The sequence below is a fragment of the Ammospiza nelsoni genome, chromosome 3 (assembly GCF_027579445.1).
Source record: "Ammospiza nelsoni isolate bAmmNel1 chromosome 3, bAmmNel1.pri, whole genome shotgun sequence".
Classification (NCBI taxonomy): Eukaryota; Metazoa; Chordata; class Aves; order Passeriformes; family Passerellidae; genus Ammospiza; species Ammospiza nelsoni.
In genome coordinates, this window is record NC_080635.1 from 50567277 (window position 1) to 50589799 (window position 22523).

The 22523-nt window shown below is 37.9% G+C and overlaps 1 protein-coding gene across 3 annotated transcripts in view; it reads right to left on the reverse strand.

Moving 5' to 3' along the window:
* The window catches only part of MAP3K5 (mitogen-activated protein kinase kinase kinase 5), a 97986-nt gene that overhangs the window by 40318 nt on the left and 35145 nt on the right, over positions 1-22523 (reverse strand). For 2 of the 3 annotated variants that reach the window (XM_059468475.1, XM_059468476.1), the window contains exons 4-9: positions 15962-16155; positions 15589-15757; positions 14560-14666; positions 11957-12127; positions 7960-8072; positions 1931-2090 (exon numbers count right to left, since the gene is read on the reverse strand). In XM_059468475.1, coding sequence (XP_059324458.1) covers positions 1931-2090; positions 7960-8072; positions 11957-12127; positions 14560-14666; positions 15589-15757; positions 15962-16155 — 914 coding nt within the window. The remainder of the gene's footprint in view (positions 1-1930; positions 2091-7959; positions 8073-11956; positions 12128-14559; positions 14667-15588; positions 15758-15961; positions 16156-22523) is intronic. The other variant, XM_059468477.1, reaches the window with a different exon arrangement.

Genomic DNA, 22523 nt, shown 5'->3' on the forward strand with positions numbered 1-22523 from the left:
TTGGAAACACAGCTGCTAAATGAGGCAACTGAAATATAAAAGAGTCCTGGAACACTCCTTCCTGCCCATATACCTGATACCATATACTGTCCTCTATCCTAAACCATGAAAAATTCATGAAAGAGCTAAATCCTCTGCCTAAGGACAAGCTGAGCCCATGTTAAACTTGTTTCAGTAGTGAACTGCCTCCAAGAAAAAATTAGGTAAAAAGTCCACTAGTTTAAGTATTCTGTCTCCTATATTGTGTCTGCGTAGGCAATTATTTCACACATTTCTAAAACATGATGCTTCTGGAACTGATTGTCCTGCAAAGATGACAACAGCTCTGTTAAACACTCTTTTGGCATTGCTGGGGAAGGACAACCGGTGTGTTGAATGTTTCCCTAAATGCAGTTAATCCCTCTCTCTGTTGTTTTACTTTCTGGGGCTGATTTATAGGTCTACTTGGTACCATTGCTTTCTCTTGGCATTTTTGAAAAAAAAGGTTGTAAACATAATCTCACACAATTTTTATGAATACTACAGCAATGAGATATACACACTAAAAGAGGATTTATCACTGCTATCACTTTATCACAGTTAGGCTATTAATGAAAACTTTTGTTTCATCCTCAGAGGGTCTTTAGTGAACATTTCCAAAGCTGTGCAATTTCCAGTTATCCTGCTTAGGCCATCAGGATAGCTGGCATAAGGTACTGTGTCTACTCCTGTTTGCATCAAGTGGGCCCTTCTATAAAGAAGGCAACAGACTGGGAAGGAATTGCTCACAGGAGAAATTCTTCACGAAGCACAAATGAGTAAGCTGTATTTTCAGAGTTTAATCCACAGACTTAAACCCCAAAGGTACTGGGGTACATAAAATCCTGACAACCAGGCATTCATAAACTCCAGAAAATTCTACCAGGAGACTTCCAGAGAGTGTTATCCAACTTCTTAGAAAAATAAACACATACTAAAAATTGAAAACCTTGCAAATAAATACACTGCAAAAAGCCTTCATGAAATATTTTGTCTGAAAATTAGAGTTTTTAATTATGACAGTTTCTATGTTATGTCAATACAGCAGTTTAGCATTTCTGTACTTTAGCATCCCTCTGATCACCTTCTGGAGGTGCACTGTATCCTTTATAAAAAGATAAGAATATATATGTTGTGATGTTCACTCTTAGAGTTAGCAGAGTGACAACTCTTTTAGTCAGAAAGGAGTCTTGGTTCTCCCCATCCCTGATAATCCCAGCCCTTGATGAGTAGGTGACTGGTCCTTAACTGCTGCCTGTACTCACCACAGGTGCTGGGAACCTGCTGTCAGAGCACACATCTCTGGGCCTTTGCACAACAGATGTTGAGTTTAAAGGGTTGTCTTTAACCCTGGATTTATGGCCTTTCTATTAATTGGGTTTTGATTTGCAGTCTTCTCAATCGCTACAAGATGCAGCTTGCACCACACAGCTCATTTGTACTCAGTTCCTAAAACAACTGCTGTGTGCCACAACCTTAACAATACATAAAGGTGCAGCCAGGCCTCCCTAGCTAAGCTGTCTTCATTGCCCAAAACCTTCAGGCTGTTATGATTAAACTCACAAGCCACTACCACTTCTCTTCAGCAATGTAGCCACAAGCAACTCCTTTCTCCTTTGCCCTCAGAAGAGCTTGAAGTCCACGATGAATCTGCCCTTCTCATACATCAAATTAAAGACCCATATCAGATCTACCCCTGAATAAGGGCAAAAGGAGAAGAAAGTCCCTTCTCTGGAGTGGAGAAAGTCCCTTCTCTGGATAAAAGTACAGTGAAATAATACACACAGAGTAAAATCTGTTAAAAACCACAAAACATATCTCCTGTCAGCTGAGTACAGTGCCTAATGTGAAAGCTGAGGCAGTCCAACATTTTCAAACATAGAAATGTACATGGCCTTGTTTATCACCTTACCATGCTGGTGCCTTTAGTTTAAACAGCTTTTCTGAAGCCTGGATCACTCGTATATGATCATTAGCCAACATACTGGCCCCCAAGAAAGATCCCACTTCCCAATAGCTTTGCAGTTTCTCCAAGCTCCCCTTTTTACCAAGCAGGCTGCTGATCTTTACTCCTGTAGCAAAGAGAATAACAAGTCACAAGAATTTGCATTAATGCAATTTTAAAATAACCATTTCCCTTATTCAAAATCTTTTAATTGCTTACATGACTATACCCTCTCCATTTGGATAAAATAAGACGGAAATCATACTTACCAGTTAATGTTATATGCCTTCCAAACCTTCTAATTGGTAGAAAATTCTTTTTTCCCCACCCCCTCTTCCTACAGGCTTCTCAAAAAAGGAATGTTAAGACATCACTGTCAGGACAAGGCCACAGCCAGATCACCTATGTTCTTGCATGGACCTCATCTGTAAAGGTAAATTGGGGCCTTAGGCTACACAACATAGCTGCAAAAACTTAACAGATGCTGAATAAGGCACCTATTATGTTTTTTTCTGCTTTGTTTTTTTAACTTACAAGCCCCAAGCCCCAAACTTACCTTTATAGACAAGGTCCCATGCAGAAGGAACAGATGATCCACTGGGCTTCTTCCAGCAGTGATGTTCTTTTAACTGCCGCAAGTCCTACCCCAATGAAAGACATCTATTAATATTCACAAGCCCCTCAGCAACTGAAGACTACGGCGAGCCTCAGGTTTTATTTTGACTTGCTAAGTTTGCTGAGAACTACAGGCTCCCCTGTGGCCTTCAAGATGAGTTTTAGTTCATATGAGCTGCTACATATAGCTAACATGAGATACGCAACACCATCCTCTGCAAAAAAATCTAATTTTCAGCTTACACAACAAGCTGCTCCACCACTGTAGTGTTTTATTCACTTTTCCTACACTACTCCACTATGACAGTTTCCCTCCCACATCATCTTCCATTGTCCTTGATATTCAGGCTGAGTATTCACAAGAAATTTCAATGCAACTGTTGATCTTGTTTTTTTCCTTAACCTTCCCTGAGTAGCTAGCAGACTAAACTTCATGGTGGAAGCAGTAATAAATATTATCAAAATGGGTATCATTGCATAAGCTACATTTCAACCTACAAAGTTTATCTTGTTTTATCACATTGCTCACATTTTTATGACATCTATGTCAAGTAATAAAGGCTTTTAAAAATGCCATAGATGCTACAAGGTGTCTCTGATCTGCCTGAGAAATGTCACCTCCATCAGCTCCACGGGGTACCATGGTGACCATCTCTGCAAGGCTTTCAGCCAGGGTGCTACACACACTCACACTATCAAAGAGACCACTTGAAGATGCACACCTCCACTAGTCAATGCAGAATAGGGAGGGGGAATTTGTGTTGAAAGTGTTCCACTTTAGTTGGGTTCTAGAGAACAAAACCTGAATGCTATCCAGAAAACACAGTAAATGGGAAAAAATTAATCTTTTCCAGGACTTTAAAGTAACACTCCTCAGCATTATCTGCAAAGGCCAAAGGGCTCTACTAGAATGTCTAAAATATTTGCATGCACTTGATAGCAACACACAATAAAAGACAGACACCTACTAACTTCCACAGGCTTTTAATGTGACTCAATCACAAGAAGCGTAAAGAACTGGTATCCCAGGGACACCTGGATTGTTTCAGTTGGACACGCCCTTGTTGATAGCTGTGCATAGGGCTAAAGTGAGGTACAAACTGAGCGTGTGGGTCTGATGGAGAGTACAACTCACATGGGGGGGGACTACCGGCTGGCAGGGAGAGGGGTTTGTTAGGAGGGTAGGACTGGTGACAGCAATGATTTTGAGTCCCAGCTCAGTAAGAGAGACTTATAGGAAGACGGGGGGAGAAAGGATGGATGTGTGGCAGCACCTCGGGACACCAAGTTTGGGAATCATTACTGCTATGTAGCCTGGAGAAAATTGAAGTTTTACCCAAGTATTCTGTGAAGTGGATCCTATTTTCTTAGAGAAGACATCACCCTCTCATCAAGTTCTTCTGAGAAAGGTGAGGTACTTGGTGCTAGAACTCACTCTAGTTTGCTGACCATGCTCTGCAAAGCTCATCTGTAAAGTTACTCATCCCTGAAAGGCGAGTTACTTATCTCTGAAATGTAGTTGCTTTGTGATGACATTAGCAAGAGGTTGTAAAGATCATAACTTCAATTTAAAGAACTTGGTGGGGTGGAGGATTAATTTGGAAACTTTCAAAGTGAACCTTCATGAATTTAATTCTGAGTTTATGGTCTCCTTCTATAATTTCTCTTTTCTAAGTTTATTTTTACTTCATCATATTTAAAAGGTTCTTGAGAGTATAAGAAAATCCAGGCAAAGTCAAGACATTCTCTCCTTCCATGATAAACTTGGCATTCATAAGGGGAGGGGAAAAAAGCAGCAGGAATTCCAGTATATTTTATCAGAAATATTTTGCCTTTAAAACAAATGAGGCAAAATAGAGGAACCATTAATGCCAGAAAAGCCTTTGTTTTTATAACACCAAGCTTGTTTTTATATAACCACAGCTTCTGATGAAAATAAGATAACAGTAAGTAGATATTACCAGTTAAATATTAATATGAAGGCTTTACAAATAAACTGCTATCCTTGCTCAAGTGTTGATGGAACAATTCATATTACAGGATTCTTTGTGAGTCAGAGTTGCACAGCCTGCAGAGATCATAACTGACAATGCAGATCACAGCATTTCTGTTCTGGTCTCAAAGTTATTTGTATGGTTTAGAAAGCAATACTACTCAAAAAATAGGAGAGTTTTTATTAATAGTCTGTTTGCTCATTTAGTTCTGAACTATTATCTGACAAGTACAGGCAGGAAGTTTTAGAAGGCAAATTTTCTGATCTGGCCCAGATTGGTAAAAATTCTCTTGGATTTATTCTTATTTTACTGCAGTTATAATATTCCAAATGTAATCAGATATGCATCTCGTAATTACAGTCTCATGTACCCTCTGAAGAACTGATAATGACTACATCCTTCCCTACACCTTTCCCAGCCTAGCAATATAATTTCCATATAACCTGGACTGAACTTGATGAGTTTGTTCTTGCATCTCTCTTGATCTCCCAGCAGAAAGCAGCACTTCTCTAATTTCTGTGTACTACAGATAATGCTGTGGGTGGACCCAAACAGAAAGCACTGCCTGGCAAATCTAACTATTGCTAAAAATTATCTTTACACACAGATCTAAACAAGAGGTGTCATCAAAAGAGTTACAGATATGGAAGAGATACTTAGCACCAGAAAAAAAATCAAAATATTTTCCCATACAATCTCTGTGATATTGCCTGATTTTGTTTAAAACATTGACCTCAGACAAAGGAAATAGTAAACTATCCTCAGAATCTAGCACAACTCCAGCCATCTGATAAACCTTGTACAAAGATCATTGTAAGGTCTTGCATCTGGGAAAACATAATCTGGGAGTGCAGCACAGGCTGGGGTCTATTGCACTGGAGAGCAGCTCTGCGGAAAGGGATGTGGGGGCCCTGAAAAACAAGCAGCTGAATATGAGTGAACAGTGTTTCTTCAGCTAAGAAACCCAATGGGATTTTGGGATGTATCAACAGGGGCATCATTAGGAGGGATAAAGAAGCCATTATCTCACTCTATTCAGTGCTTGCCAGGGCAGTTCTGGAATAATGTGTTCAGTTTTGGTTCTCACTATACACAAAAGATGTGGACAGGCTGGAGAGGGTCCAGAGAATGGCCACAAAGATGAACAAAGGACTGGAAGCCTGCCATATGAGGAAAAGCTGGGTTTGTTCAGCCCTGAAGAGCAGGCATAGGGGAGGTGTTATCACCATCCAGTGAGTAAAAGGTGGCTACAAAGAAGGTGGAGACTCCCTTTCAACAAGGAGTCACAAGGAAAAGACAAAGGCTGATAGTACAAGTTACTACTGGGGACTTTCCAAATGGGCACAAGACAAAAATTTTTCAAAATTTGAAGAATCAGGTCTTGGAATCATCTCCCAGGGAAGCAGTGGATTTGCTGACATTGAACATATTTGAGGTTCAGCTGGACAGGGTGCTGGGCCATCCTGTCTAGAGTGTGCTTTTCCAGAGAAAGTTTGTAGCGATGACCCTGGAGGTACTTTTCAACCCGACATTCCATCACAGTGACCACAGTCTTATCACAACAAGAACCAAATGATACACATAGAGTATACTACACTATAAATGTATTTAAAACATGTTTCAAAATAGCTGAGTCAGTCTGACTGACTAAAAGTATTTCGACAATATTCCCTGTACCTAAAAAAAAGAAAGATGGACACCAGTAGCTAACAGGAGGGGTTGCTATATCAAGGGTTTCCAGCAGACACCAACTAAATGTTAAGGTAAGACAGGCAAACAAACACACAAACAAACCACCTAAGGAACAGGATACTTCTGCACTAAATAATTCATGAGCTGGGGATGGAACCTTATGTAAGAATGAACATTAATTTCTGTAATGGTCTCTATACAAACAATAGGGAAAACAACACTGGACAAATTTATAAGAATATGATACCACAGAAACAGCACACAAATTTCATCAGTAAAATGAATTTGTACAGATCTAGTTGGCTGTAGTCTGTATGCAATTATGAAGTTTCTTTAAAAGTAAAGGATTCATATTAAACTACACAAAAAATATAGCCCAGCTCAATTAAGCTACCTAGTTTAAAGTTAGGCCAGCAAGTGAGTATTTGTAAATGCTATGCAATGTATAGAACATATCTTCTTACCTCCTACTCTGGCACAAGAATTCAAATTTCAGCATAGGATGTGGAAGCATTCTATGCCAACCAAAAAGCAAAATCTAACCCACTCACAGAAGGGCAAACACAGTAGTTGGGGCAACTCTACGCAACCTCACACATCCAAATTAATACCTTCATTTACACCCGAGAATTTAAATTTCACTTCCACTATTTATGCAAAAGTAATCATCTCACTCTGACCTTCATACTCAAAATTACTCAGGAAATTACTTCCAGACGTACAGTGCACACCCAACTTCAAAACTAGAGCAGTCACTGAATACAGATACATTCAGTGGAGTGAAAAAATTAGTTTCTTTCTCACTTGACAACCTCCTCAGGAGAAACAAAGATAAAAAAAGACTTTATAGAAAGTCAAGAATTATACAAATTTATGGAGAACACCAAATGCAATGCTTATTACAACATTCAGTCCTTTCTGCCAAATCTTCCCTGAACATATTACTGAATAATCTTGAGTTTTCACTCTCTTCAAATCCAGAAAACCACAAACAAGATCATAAACAAAATCCTCCTAATTCTTCCTTCTTAAAAAAGAATTTTTTTATGACAAGGGTGGCGAGACATTGGACCAGGTTGCCCAGGGAAGTGAATGCCTCTTTGTTGGAAGTGTCCAGTGTCAGTCTGAGCAACTTGATTTAGTGAAAGATCTTTGTCCACAGCAGGAGCTTGGACTAGATGGTCTTTAAAGGTCGCTCCAACCCAAACCACTGTCATCCTATGATTCTATGAATACAGACATTCAGAAACCTCTAAGAATGTATCAGAAGAGAAATATTCTTCTCTCAACTCAACTCAAGCTCAAGTCAATTGCATTTTCCTCAGTCTTAGGATAGACTTGTCATCCATATTCCCTCCAGGGGTTTGTGTTTGCTTGTTTTAAAGAGTGCTAGCTGGAACTGGATTCCCATTCCAGGTGCTCCTGTTTCACACAAATGATGCCTTTACAAAGAAGCTTAGCTTTTACTGAACTCTGGTAACCATTTAAAACCTTGACACTGAAAACAAGTCCTCATGACAGCACTCACCTGCAGTCAGGTGGGATCAGCAGTGGTGTGAGAGACCAACTTAAATATTCACATGCTTTCTGTCAAAGCTTTCACATACAACCATCCAAGTTTTCCCCTATAACAGTGGGTGGTAGTGTACTTTCACTGGAATGTGATTTCCCCATGAATTTGCAAGTTATAATTACCAACTTTCCGCAGCTCAAAGGAAGTATCAAAGCAATGTCCAGCTGCCAGGAGGAGTACTGCATAATTAATTCCTGCTGGTAAAGTTGGCTCTGACTCAAACGCCTTCTTGAACCTAGAAAAACAAACATTCAAGCTTACTTTGTAAATAATGCAATCTAGTTGGGGCATCATTACAGTTTTAGGTAATTTAAGAGCTTATCTTCTGTTTACACAGCAAGAATCCATAGAAGCAAAAATATTTTACTGTTTTCCACACATTCTTTGTGGTTATTTTTAGGAGTCTGGTATTTATACATGCTCCTCCCATTTCCTTTCCCCCCACACAACAAGCACAGATCCTAATCATGCATCCCAGTAAAATTATCCCAGTAAAGTTACAGTATCTTACAATATTCCTTTAAGACCAAATAAAACTGAATAATATTATCAGTCTGTAAAAGAGTTATATTTATTAATAAGCTCATTAATTTAGTCTTTAATATATTATATTTCATTGACTTGAAACCTTAGATTTTATTGTGGATCTGCTACAATGGCACACGCAAAAGCAAGTGATACAAGAATATACCTCACACTTAGCTATGATTTCAGCTATTCCAAATTTTATTCTTTACTGAGTGTCCTATTGACACTGTCCTTATGAGTTCACATAAAAAAGGACTATGCCATATTTCATTCTCCTCAAGAGGAACTGAGCAATCAAGAGAAACGGCAGAGGCATTCACCTAGGCTCAATCTTGTCTTAAAAGAACTGGAGGTGCTTCACACCAACACAGCACACACTGCCCTCATGCTAGCAATGCACGTAGCCGTGACAACAGCAACAGGACATCTACTATGGTTTAAACTTATTCCTCAGAATAAGAACACCTTTGGTTGCAGGTATATATACACATATTCACATCTCCAAAAGGAGAAGGCAAAGACTACTATCGAATGTGAGTTAAGGAGCACAAGAGATTTAGTCAACACAACTCACTACCATAAAAGCAATGGAGTTTAAAATTACTTTCTAAAGGATGAAAGAAATACAGACAAACAAATGGAATACACTTAAAAAATTAAAAAGGTTGTGAGTTTAGTACATAAGGAAGGAAAGAAAAACAATCTGCACAAAACTTAAGCATTTAACTTCTAGACCATGCTTTGACATGCAAGCAAAGCTAAGGCATTTTTATCCCACCAGGTCAAAAATACAGCTGGTTTTTAATTTGTTTGTCTGTTTTTTGGCTCTAATGATTAATGCCTTCGCATCCTTTAACATAAGCTCTGCTCTCCAAAACTGTAAAACAGGCTTCTCTTCAATCTGCTACATATATATACTTTTTATACTTCAGCTGCCCACCTCCAAAGAACTTAAGCATTAAACAAGTGCCTACTGCTCTACAGAAAAGCAAGAGAATCAGAGAGTACTAGATCTTTTTCTTTCATCATCTGCAATTTTCTCTCTCTCTGCGAGTTACAAAAAAGTGAGGAAGAAAGTACATACAAAATGGTTTTGGCTCATTTAAAAAAACCCTAACCAAAACCTAACAAAAAAAGACAAAAAACATCCAACCTAAAAACAAAAAACAGAACAAATCAACCAAACAAACAAAAACTAAGCAAAGGGGAAAAAAACCAAACCAAAAAAAAACATTAAAATCTTCCAACTAAACAGGACAACACTCTCATTGATTCTAAGTATTTACATCTAAGGGAGGCCCTTGAGCTGGCATTATCTCTTTGGAGACACAGTGATGTTGGGAACTGGACCACCTTTTGTGCCCTAGAGATCTTCCATGCTTAAATTCTCATGCAATACAAAAAGCAGAGAGGAATGATTGACAGAAGAAGAAGAAAAAGCCATGGAAATTAGTATTTTTGTTCCAATATAAGAAAGACTGTACTTTTGGAAAAATGTTGCAGTTGTTGACATTTGAGAAAATGTTGCAGTGCAGACACTGAATTAGGGGGTAGCGGTGAAAGGATATGAATAAAGACTTGGTAGCTTTGGCAAGTCTGATTCACACTGTCGGTGTGAAACAAGAAAGTGACAGTTAATAATTACTCTTTCATTTATTCTCTCATATTTATATGAAAGATGTCTTTTATTCTATTTTCTAATTGTCAGAAAAGCACATTGTTGGTTTGTTTTTTTAAATTGGAATAGGCCAAATTACCTTGGCATCACCAGTTGTTGCAAAACCAATGCTTTGGTTCTGCTGCCAAATTCTCTTTATCTCATGCAATTCACTGTACTTCCCTTACATCCTTATTTTTCTAAGACTGAGATAACACCCTTTATCTCAACATAACATAGCACTGCCATTGCTCCTGCACACACCTTGTCCTGTTGTGGCCTGCTGGAGCACTAGAGTGGACCTGCTCCTTTCTAAGAGCTTTTCACTGAGTTATGAGTCAACCTTCCCTGTCAGGCCTGCTGTGTGACTAACACTAGAAACTCAAATCAATATCCAGTATAAAATATAAACCAAAAGCAATTGGACCATCCGGTAGAGCTTCCGGCCAGACTCCAGCTTGACTCAACAGAGATCTCCTTGTTCTGTGGCAGGAGGTGCACAGAGCATTCTGCATTGGGTCTCAATTGCCAGAGTCCTTTCCTAGACTGGAATGCCTGCAATCACTTCCTGTCATCAGATTATGAGTGTCATGATTGCTAAGATGCATTTATTCAAAGTGTGTTTAAATGGCTACATTAACTCACCACTGCTATACATATAATCATTCTTAGTTCAATTATGTTTGATATATCAAAGTTTATCTGTTCATAAGGCACCATGAACAAGGAGAAAGTAAGATGTATAATAGCAAGAGTAATTTGTATTTAATTAGTCTGCAATAATGCCTAAAATTTGTATGCAAAACTACACTTTTCTTTATATCTTTATATTTATGATATTAGCAAAATACAGTGTTTACAAAAGACCCCTGAAAGTTTTTTACAGGCTTTGCACTTTACAGGAAATGAAACTTTTTAAAATCCAAAATTATGCTAGGAGGAATGAAAATAATATGTAGCATTCCAGTTATTTCAACATCTTTTAAAAGTCCAGTAAGAATTGCCAAAACTGACCAGAAGTTATAAACTGCATTTGTATTCTGAGGCCATAACTGGTAAACAATTTTATCTTATCTTTTATGAGAGGCAGCTCTAAGCTGAAGTTTACTGAAAACAAGTGATAAATAACAAAGAAAGAAGAAAGCTTTCCATTTTAAGCATTTACTTCAACAAGCAGCTGATGATCACAAGACCAGAGCTAAGATGTGATCTGCAGGACACATAAATGCAGATTGTCTGTATCCTCATCTGAGAGCAGAAAAACAGCTCATCCTGACAGAAGTCTGGGATGACATCCCCTGCCTTCATTTTCTAACCTCTTCCATGTAACAGTGATTTACAGAGTGTTTCAAAAGCATTAAAAAAAAACAAGATTCTTGTCTCTAAAATGAGGATAAGAATTAATCTATTATTGACTAGTTATTGTGTGCTTTTTTGACTACTGATGCTACTGTAGTCCACTGCAATGTGCCTGTACTATATGACAATGATAAAACTTTTACCACTAAACAGTGATAAAACTTTTGTCAGCAAGTTTGGAACAGCCATACTGGTTGTGAGTTAAACCTCTAAGCCTTGCTAGCTAAAATCTGTCAGATTCCAGGCATGCAAATCAATTAATGACTGATTACTCTCTGGCCCAGATTCCTAAGAATAACACAGTAAACAGGAAACTTCATATTTGGGAAAAATTATGAGCTTAGTTTATATCTAAACTTCAGGTCTCTGAGGCACTTGAAGCACTTTGCAGAATGAGATGTGGGAACAACAAAAATCTCTCATTCTCGACAAATAAGCAAGGCAATTTAGAAGATGCATTCTATCCCCTAAGGATGCCAAATATTTGGAAAGTAAAACCATTCAAATATATTCTTGTTTGAGGAATATTTTCCCAAAGCTAACAAAAGGACATAGACCAGGAAAATAGTACTCACCAGAAAGTTGCTTTGTCCCTGCTTTCCATATCTATGAACCCAGATTCCAAAAACATGTCCTTGTAAATTCGACCAACCAGGCAGTACATATCTGAAGCTACTTGGTCTTCCTGCTCTACAAGGGGAATCATAATTTCTAGAGCTTTCTGTCTGTCTCCAGGCAGATTTCTCCTGTTGGAAATAATAATTTTGATTAAAAAAACAACAAAGTTAACAAGAAATAATTTTTCATGACTGTTTTTAATAGACATATGACTTCATCCATGTAAAATGATAGTGTACTATGTTATATATACACACTTACCCCTTCTTCCTTTTTTTTGGTCTTTTCTTTATGTCATGGGAAACTTTTATAAATTCCCTTAAACATAACTTCTCTCTCTCATGAAGCATAAGCTATAGCAAAGCACTGAAAACAGCATCAAGAACCTCCAGGGAAATTCTTAGAAGGGTCATGTGTTACTTCCTTATAAAATAGAAAATTACAAACCTTGATTTCCTGTCTAGGTTTTCTTTCAATGTAATTCATGCTCTAAAGGAAAAAAAGATGCAATCTTGTGTTTGTGATTTTACTTTTTATATACAATTTGACTGTGAAGCAAAACTTCCAAAAAGCACAAACCAGATTGAACTCCCATGATAGGGAAGGTTTAGGAGTAAAGCCAAAAAGGCAATATTAAAAGAAGTACTTCAGACAAATAAACCACGTAATTGCAAGCATTAGACACTTCCTGGTGAGTCATAGCTTTGGTACATACATCGTTCAGTATCAAAAGTTTAGAATTTTAACATGTTTGTGTACTGAACAATCAAATGACTCTGTTTTCAACTTTTCCACATCTTGTATTGACTATCACTAATCCAGATTAATGAATTTAATGAGAACAAAACCAGTAGGGCAAATAATGTTTTACAACATGGATTATTTACACTTAGCTGGTCTTCAGAGACAGAGGTCCCTACTTTTATTTCTGTTTACTTTTCCATCATCAATGCCCTCACACTTCTTGATTTAGGTCAGACTAATCCTGACTAATTGAGCTGCTCCATCCTTCCGTGCTAGTGACCTGGATTAGAAGCAAGAGACACATTTTTTTCACAGCAAAGAGTCAGAAGCACAGAGTATTCCAGACCTGCCTCAGCTCACAAAATATCCTCTACAGTCTCAGTAAGGAGAAAGTTACAAGGAGAAAGTTAGCCAAAGTAATTCCTTCTTGGCACACCAAAGCATGAATGTTTTCATGGCTGTCATGGCTTCTAATTTAATGGTCAGTCAGGAAAGGAGAGGAATAGGAAAATCTCATCTGGGCTCCTTTGGAGGTAGTGTGTCAATCTTCTGTCAGATACTCTCAGAGACAGTATCTTGAGTCAGAGAACCAGTGAAGTATAAGGATGTGCCTGAAAAGATTATGCTGCAGTTTTCCAGGTTTTTAGTGCCTCAATGAACTAGTCCTGTTTTCAAAGACAACTTTGTTTCAGAAAACTGTGACCGTGAGGTCTAAACAACACATTACATGTCCAAGGAACACCTTGTGACCCTTGTGAAAGCTCTGTAGAAGTGGCAGGTATAGGCTGGACTATTTAATCTACAAAACTTCATATATTTATGTCAAAGTGGAAAAAAAAAGGCACAATATTTATACCTTCATTTACCTGGTATAAAGGCAAAAGTACGGATCTGGATATTTTATTCAGACAAAAAATGCCAGACAGTTGTTTTTGGGTTTTTTTTTCTTTTTGTTTTTTTTGTCTTTCAAAACCAGGTTTATTTTTTCAAGTAATTCCTTGCGACATGTTTTGACACCACTTTCACATGATGTGCAGTTTTAAGCCTCCTCAATGAACCTAATTACAAAATTCAAATCTGTGAGAAGCAGAACCACCTATCGAAATTTGCTATACTTGACGATTTCAATACCTGATGACACCTAGTCTACTCTTCTAAAAGTCAACAGCAAAATGTTCACTTTGATAACAGCAATGGAGCAGAGAACATCTGTAATTTGCTCTGAAAAAACACCCCTCTTAGTCACTTGCCTAAATGTCAGTATCTTAGAAAGAAAATCTAGGCTTGGCTTTTATTTAATCCATAGAAGCAGTGTATGTTGCTCAATGTATCACATTTTGCCCATGTTATCAGACTATGTGAAAATTATTTTATCATCATAATACAATAAAATCTTCCTATGGACATTTGATGAAAGGTCTGCTTCTGTCTCCTGACATTACCAGAACTCAGACTTGAATGAGATGATGTCTTTGCCAGCACAAATGACGCGGCGCTGTCACTCACACAGCAATGTCAAAAGTGTATTTTACAGGAGGATAATATTGTTAGGTATTTGTTTTCTCTAATTTAGGTACTGAAACAAAAAAATAATACAAACCTATGGAAAGACAAATCAAACATGCTAAAGGAAAAGGAATAAAATTTAACAATGTGAGATAAAAAGAAGCTTAGAATCCCCAGAGCTGCTTCAGTCAAAATCATAGGATTTTATATAAAGATTCCACTAGGGAACTTCACACAGTATTACCCACCCCTTACAAAGTTTGAAGTTTTGATTTACTGTTCCATAGCAGAAAGAAGGGTAGATTCTTACCTGTTTAGGGCAAATGCATAATGCAACCTCACATGGTGGTGGGAAGCCAAGTCAAAAGTGGGCAGTTTTTCTAAAGTTTTCACCAATTTCACAATGGAATCGTAATCCTTCCAAAAGAAAGGAATAATAAGGTTTTAAGGGGCTGTACTGAGGTATGCTTCCATAAACTCCTCTTCAACCTAAGCAGCTATTATTTCACACAAAATATTTTCAGCCCATTTTAAGTTTATGGATTTCAGTTTCTTCAGTCTCAAACTGTAAATGGCCTGGCACTAATCTGAGATGGGAATATGCACAGTATTTAGCAGGAAAGTCCAATTTGGTCTCCTGTGCTGCTTCAACATGGTCCTGTGGAAATTTTCATACACGTGTTTCATTATTAAAGTTAGGAACTGAACGCATCTCAGTGCTCTTATTGTGCAGACATTAAAAAGACATTAACTGCATTTGAATTAAGGCATCTCAAATCTCTGAAGTAGGCATAAGCCACAAAAACAAGATTCTTTAATACCAGAGTTTTTAAAGTAGCTTACTCACTGACATATTTAAAAAACAAATAAAAATAAAAAATCAAACTCAAACCACTTCATAATGATTAAGGAGTGACAGTTGAAATTATGGATAACAAAGCAGACAATTACCAGCATCATTCCAAAACCTGAAATATGAAGTATTTATCTTTCCATAAGAAATGTCACCAGCTTTGGTGAAAAAGAATACATTTGCCTATCAGTTGCAGAATGCCACCATAGCCTTTAACTACATGCTGTTCATCACATAGCAGTGCTGAGATGGAGAAGAGTTATTACACATCATGTACTTTTTAGGTACTGCCATAAAACCCTTTTCTGCTATGGAAAGGCAAACAGTGAAACTACAAAACAAAATAAAAACATCAGAGAAGACACCATAAAAGATTTTTACTAGTGTGCTTTACCCACACATTTTATTAAAAACTCTGCACCAAATGCACCAAAAGTTTCCGTGAGAATGTAATTTAATTTACTGTTCTTAGTAGCGAACTCCTACCTGGATGTCTCTGTAGGACAGCAGCAAGTTTATGACAATGTCAGCAGACAAGACTTCAACGTTATCGACGCGCTGTCGAATCCTTGCCAGCTCTGCTGCGAGCTCTTTGCCCGTGTAAAGCGTCCGGGCCTTCCTGATGTCGTTCAGAATGGATTCCCGGAAATACTGGCTGCAGGGAACAACTTCACATCAGCACAGCTCTCTCACAGTGTATGTGCACAACATGTATGGATGGAACAGTGTCAAGGCAGAGATTCGGTCAAGCTAATCCATTAAACATCAGTTTTTCTGAGCAGAAGGCAAAAGAGGCTGACATTTATCTTGTCAGCTGGAATATTTGCATTTTACACAGGTGTACAAGAAGACAACTCACCTGGAACTGGCCTGTGCCACCTTCAAGAGCTGAATAAATCGATCCACCAGAGGTAAGCATATAGGCCCAAGCAGAGACTCAAAACCAGGTGGCATCAGCTCTGTGAGTCCCTTCACAAAACTGCTATCACAGCAGTACACCTTGTTATGTGGAGTTATCATATAAGGAACAAATATGTAGTTCCCAGTGCACATCTGCAGGGAAACAAGGGGCAATATTTAGCGCAGTTATGGCTTGGCAGGCCAAAGTATGAAACCATTGCATGTACTACCTGTAAAAGCCAAAGGGAGACCTGCTGCTTATTTCAGCAAGACTAAGTTTGGATTCATAAACTCAGTTTTCACATCAAATATGATATACACCTGAAATGTATTCTTTCAGAATTCTTATCTGCTTCCTGTAAAATCAGTCTTTCCAAAAGTAATCAAGTTCACCTTAAAATTGTAATTGGCTCAATAGTAAAATAATTCTCAGGCCACACTCTGAAGAGGCAGATGGAATCAAAAGAAGCTGAGGTACTTGTTTTTCAAGGTGACATGATCAGAAGACAGCAGAACAGTTTGGCTCACTGATACTGGAAACAGTAACACAATCTAGTTGCCTCACAACAGGACAACCATAGAGAAAATTAATCCTCATATGAACTGCAAAATTACTCAAATAGTTTTGCATTCAAAATCAAAATAAATTTCCTACTAATATTTCCTGTAGAAAATATTTTTAATGGGACTTTAAGTCATGCATAGTTCAGAATAATCACTTACAGAGCACCTCAGCATTGCTAAACTGCATTGATTTTTATATATCAATGTATGACAGATACTTTGCAAAAAAAAAAGAAACAAAGAAAGGAAAAAAATTAAGTGTCTTCCAAGGAAGAGGGAGGCAAGATGTCTGCTGACTGTGATATGTGTGTGAGTACAGATTTATGTGCAGAGAAAGTTGCCGAATACTTGTGTTTTAAAGAGTCTTAACTATGAGACAGAATACCAACAAAATCAGGAGGAGTTCCTCCATTCATCTCTCAAAGCTCAGACTCCATTACTGAAGTGCCCAGCAGCCCAACAACAAAAGCCTTAAGGAAGCACTTCTTGGGACCCATAATTTTTAGTATGCCTAAATTACTTCCAAGGTTAATTAGTTTCTGTTCAGCTGCTTTGACTCTCCCAGAAGTCAATACTGCAATGCAGACACTTCAGAAACTCCCTGCCTAGCTGAGCTCCACGAATTGAGAGGGCAGTGACTGAATAGTTTTTGAATGCACAATACCAGCTGTATGCTTAAAAAAGCATTTTAACATGCATTATTAAATTTTTAAAACATGGAAGGATTGAGGTAGTCAAGTCTGCAAAACATATGTGTATAGACATGACAGTAAATACACATTTGTGTACAAATCAGAGACTGGCTATGAAAAGTACAGGAATCATTTTTTAATTACATCCATCATACTATGAAATTGTAAGACCTCAATATAAAGGCAATCCCACTGCATTTCTGAGGGGCATTCACAGACTCTGTAAAATCTAAAAATAATTGGTGCAGTCATTTACATGAGATCAATTGAATTCAACTAACACAGAAGTTGTTTGGAGATTATTGTGTACTGTGCCTTGCACAAGGGTTTAGTCTTCTTTCTGCAACCATTGTCATCTACTGCTGCTGAAGAGCTAGGGAATATTTATCTCTGTGTGACTGCAGCAGTTCCAAAGGGAACTTGAGAACTGGGGAATATATGACAAATTTTTTAACAAGTAACTAAGGAGTGGGATGCCAGAACCCAAACTGGTTGTCTGTGCAACGGAGAAGTGAATGGATACTGCTATTCAAAAATATCCTAGCATGTAAGGCAATCACATGCTTTCAACAGTGAATGGATGAACTTTTTACCCTCCTGAAATCTAATGAGCCCCACAGTCAAAGGCAGAGGGAAAATTATGAATTTACTGGAAACTGGTTTCAGTAATTTTAAGAGATGGGTACATTGCCACTGGCATAAGAGCCATTATTACACATAGGCAGACAGTTATCCACCTTTCCTTTTCTAGGTAAAGGAGAAAAAGGTTGAGAAGTCAGAGTCAAGAAAAAGGGTGAAGTAGCTACAGATATCCGGAGATGAGCATTTTACTTCCTAATGTTTATTCAGTGCATTAAAAATAAATTCAAAATTGTTTGCAGGAAGACCTTCTCAGACCTCTGGCACACTGTTTCCAATGCTGAAGTCTTAAATAAAAATCAGCTCTGAAAAAGGATGTTCTTATCTTTTGAAATTCACAGAACCCTAGGTTTACCCTTGTAAAATGGTTGTGCCACCTACAGAGACACTACCAGAGCCTTAATCTTTAATTCTACCAGGAGGAAAACTGCTCTTCCTGCAGATGACAAATGCCTGAATCCATTAGTGAGCATGAGCTCTGAGAAACTCATCCTGAGAACACCTTCTGTAGGAAGTACACATCTATTTCAGTGAAACTATAGAGCCAGCAAAAGTTAGTTTGTATGCATTCCTCCTGTTATCTGAGGGAGGAAAAGAAAAGCTGGTTATAATATAGAGCCTGGCATAGAAGACATGCAGACCCAAGAGTCATTGGAAGCAGTGGACAGGAAACAACTTAACAGTAAAAGACAGGAGAAAACACTGTGGGAAGAAAAAGGAAAAAAATTAATCCATTTACAATTGTTCAGAGGGCCCCAGGGGTCTCAGGGAATTGTCTCAAGCTAGAATCTCACCCTGATATTCAGTAGCAAGTAGTGTGAAAACACAGTGACCTTTCCCTCAGCCAGGAAATCACTTTGCTTCTTAACTTAACCTAGATAGGTATCTTTTGTATCTATGAAACCTCTCAAATTTGGCTGAAATTCATCAGACAGAAAAACAGGCAGATACAGAACAAAAGTGGAGGATGAAAAACCAGTACAAGCTCTTAAGTTTTATTTCCTTGGGAAATGCACTTAAAAAAAAAAAAAAAAGTAGAAAGAGCCACATGCAATAAAGCTAAGAAACATAAGAAATACTGACCTCAATTTCACTTCCCTAGCTAAAGATTACAGCTAAAACTAACAAAGACAGACATGCAGTAGCTCTAGCATTAAAAAAAAAAAAAAAAAAAAAAAAAAAAAAAAAAAAAAAAAAAAAGTTATATATTATTTACTAAAGGTGGTGGTTGAAGAAAGATAACAGTATAACAGTGACGGCAGGACTGCTTTTGTATAACAAAGTCTACAGTCACCTACTCTGGAGAAACATGTTGTGCCATCACCACAAATTCTCATGGCAAAGAGCCTGACTCCAGCTGCCTTTGGGCTATGATTAGGGTGGGAGTCCAAGAGGACCAAGCTGTGGGGGAAGCAGTTGTGGAGCTACTCTAAATGTCAGACCATTTTCCCCAAAGCAGAGTGTGTGACTTGCCTCTTTCCTCATTCATCCGGTGATGCAACCTGTCTCAGCAACTCATACTTCTTTCTCATCTTTTTTCTGTCAGAATATAAACTATGCCAGGTTAAGTCAGAAAGGATGAGGTGGTCTTTCTGACACACACTTCCCATCTGCTCACGCTTGCTTTACATTTTCACTTAGTGCATATTACTAGACTTGGAAGCTTAAATATATTTAACTTATTCTATTATATTTGCCCTGTAATGCTCCATCCCAACACTGATCCCACAAAATTTGGTCTTTTTTCTAACCCTAATTGACTTCCCTTTATACTCTAAGTCTGTTAAGCACACAAGACAGAACTGTTTTACTTCGATCCATTCTTGTGACTCGCCATATCATGTATAATAAAAGTAACACAGAGAAGCCTTTCAATAAACCCAGGATATTTTTGAAGGACGGGCATCTTAAATACAATTGTAATATTCTGTTATGTCAACACCCTTTAAAAAACATGGGTTGAATACAGGGGCTGCAAAAATGGGTAGGAATAGACCCCCTCAATCAAGAACAGGTGCTGCAATTTTCGTTTTGCAACCTTCTTCATAAAACTTTCATTATTTAAGGTTCAAAAGTCAAATTACTCCAGTGAAAATTATAAAGGGATTGCAGGGCACCTGAGTTGTATGCTGAAAGGCATTACCCAGGGCTGGGACAGGCCTGGAGTGTGCATACAGTGAGTTAGATGATAGTTACTGTGGTTCAGACTAATGCACAAGAACTCGGGACATCAGACAGGTAATCCTGGCCTAAGCTTTCAGATCAGCTGAGCTCCTTTTATCTGGGAGATATGAACATAGATATCACAGCCTCGGGCTAGCACACTCAGTACCTGGCAGCACCAGGTCATTTTCTGACAGACTATCCATGCCAGCCCATTTCATCAAGTCAGTCAGACTAATCAGAAGGCAGAAGTGCTGGCTGGAGCCAGCTACACACATAAATGCTTACAACTAAATGACAGATACTGTAATTTATTTTTGCAAATGTTTTAATTGCTCTGTATTTTTCTAATGTCCCTTCCTCATTTACTGAGGACAAATTGAACAATTCCAAAGCATGAGTAATTTCAATTAGAGATGTAAGATCATTTTTAATTGCTCTATAATTACAGAATTTAAGACAAGGCTTCTAGCTAGGCCTAGTGGTCATTGGATCATTAAGCACCTCTTTCTTGTGCAATATCCTTCCTCAACTTCTGAAAGAAATTAATATAGCACCTATTTGTATTCAAGAGATAATAAAAATCAATAGCACATACTTACATTGTATTGATCACAATAAGAATATAAACCAGCCCTTCTTTCAATATACCCCTCTTCTATAGAACTACTTGTGAAAAGGGCAGCTTTTTGGACTAGAATGGGGAGACCATGTCTTCTTAGAACATCATGAAATAAGATAAACACTATTCTCTCTCTAAAAAATAAATCTGATGTAATATAAATGATTTTTTTTTTCTGAAAGTTGCACAGATTAAAAAGAAATGGTACTAGACAAAGGAACATTTGAGTTCTGGCCAACTAATTCTCCTATCTTTATTTTTTCTTCAAAAAGAGGAGGAAAACTGGAAAATTGTAGAGAGTCAGCGATGCACAGTTCTTTCAATACCCAAAGTTTCTTTACTAACACTGCTCTGTTGGGATGATTTAGCAGTCAAACACCCACAAAAAGAGAAAAACTTCCTTCAAGGACAAGAAGTGTCAAAGAAAACAAAAATTCCCAAAACAAAAACCATGACACTTTAGCCATGAATGGGAGAATCTAGCAGAATCCCACCCACTTGCCAAAGCTTCAGGTCAGCATACAATGTAACTTTAATAAAAGAAAAAAAACCAAAACAGCTGAAGTAATAAAAATTGCCAGCATCTCTCACAGTAGGAACTGTTCTTCCTGCTGACACTCTTCTAATTAAAAGAACTTTTTTCTAATTCTCCCACTCAGCCTTTTGAAAAATATCTGCATTTATTTCAATTTTTCTGGTGAAATTTTTAAGGTAGCTCTCTGACTGCACATGTTATTATGTGCAGCAGATGGCAAAATCATAAACCAAGTTATTAAATCTATTCCCTCCATCCCCCAAATACACAGTAAATCAACATGTGCTGATGTTTTAATGAATACAGACTCAGTTTAGGTTTACTTTAAATCCCACTCACATGAACAATAGCCTTACTACTGATTTGAAAAGCAACTTAAGTAAGCCTCATGCCTCAAGTGAACTGCAGCACAGAGACTGGATCTACACTATCAAATACCTCCCCTTTTTTTGAGAATATATTCTTTCTTTATATATCCAGCAGTATCATTCTATTGCAGCCATGCTACATCCTAAATGCTTAAAAATAATCTTACAGCCTATATGGTCCTTTCATCATATTTACATAGGAAAAAAAGTTACCAACTTTTTCCTAGGAAAGTATGTGTCAAATATATTAGTCAAGAATTCACAAAATTAAAAATAAGCAAGATGTAGTGTTGCATCATAAATAATAAATACCACAGTTATCATTTCCAGCAAAATATTTACTGAAGACTACATAGCATTTTTACATACTTGGATATCAAAAATAAAACTGGCCACAAATCTCCTGTTGGCTGGATGAAGAGTATTAAAAATATTTACCCCTATTTCCATGGTGAATGAAATCAACAGTTAAACATACCCTATGCTACAGTCTTTTAACAGCAGCTATATGAAAATTCTGAGCTTGCAGATGCCTCTGTAATGCCTCATCCAGAGTCACAGAATGGGTCAGGTTGGAAAGAGACCACAGTGGTCATCTGGTCCAACCTCCCCACTCAAGCAGGGTCATCCTAGAGCACATGGTACAGGACTGTGTACAGACAGTTCTGGAATATCTCCAGTCAGGGAGAATCCACAATTTCTCTGGCCATTTGGTCCAGTGCTTGGTTGCTTGCACAGTAAATAAGTTCTTCCTCATATTCAGGTGGAATTTCCTGTGCACCAGTGTCTGCCCTCTTGTTCTAGTCCTTGGCTCCATTGAAAAGAGCCTGGCTCCATCTTATTGACACCCTCCCTTCAGATACCTATAGACATGGATGAGGTCCCCTCTCAGCTGTCTCTTCTGGAGGCTGAACAAGCTCAGCTGCCTCAGTCTTTCC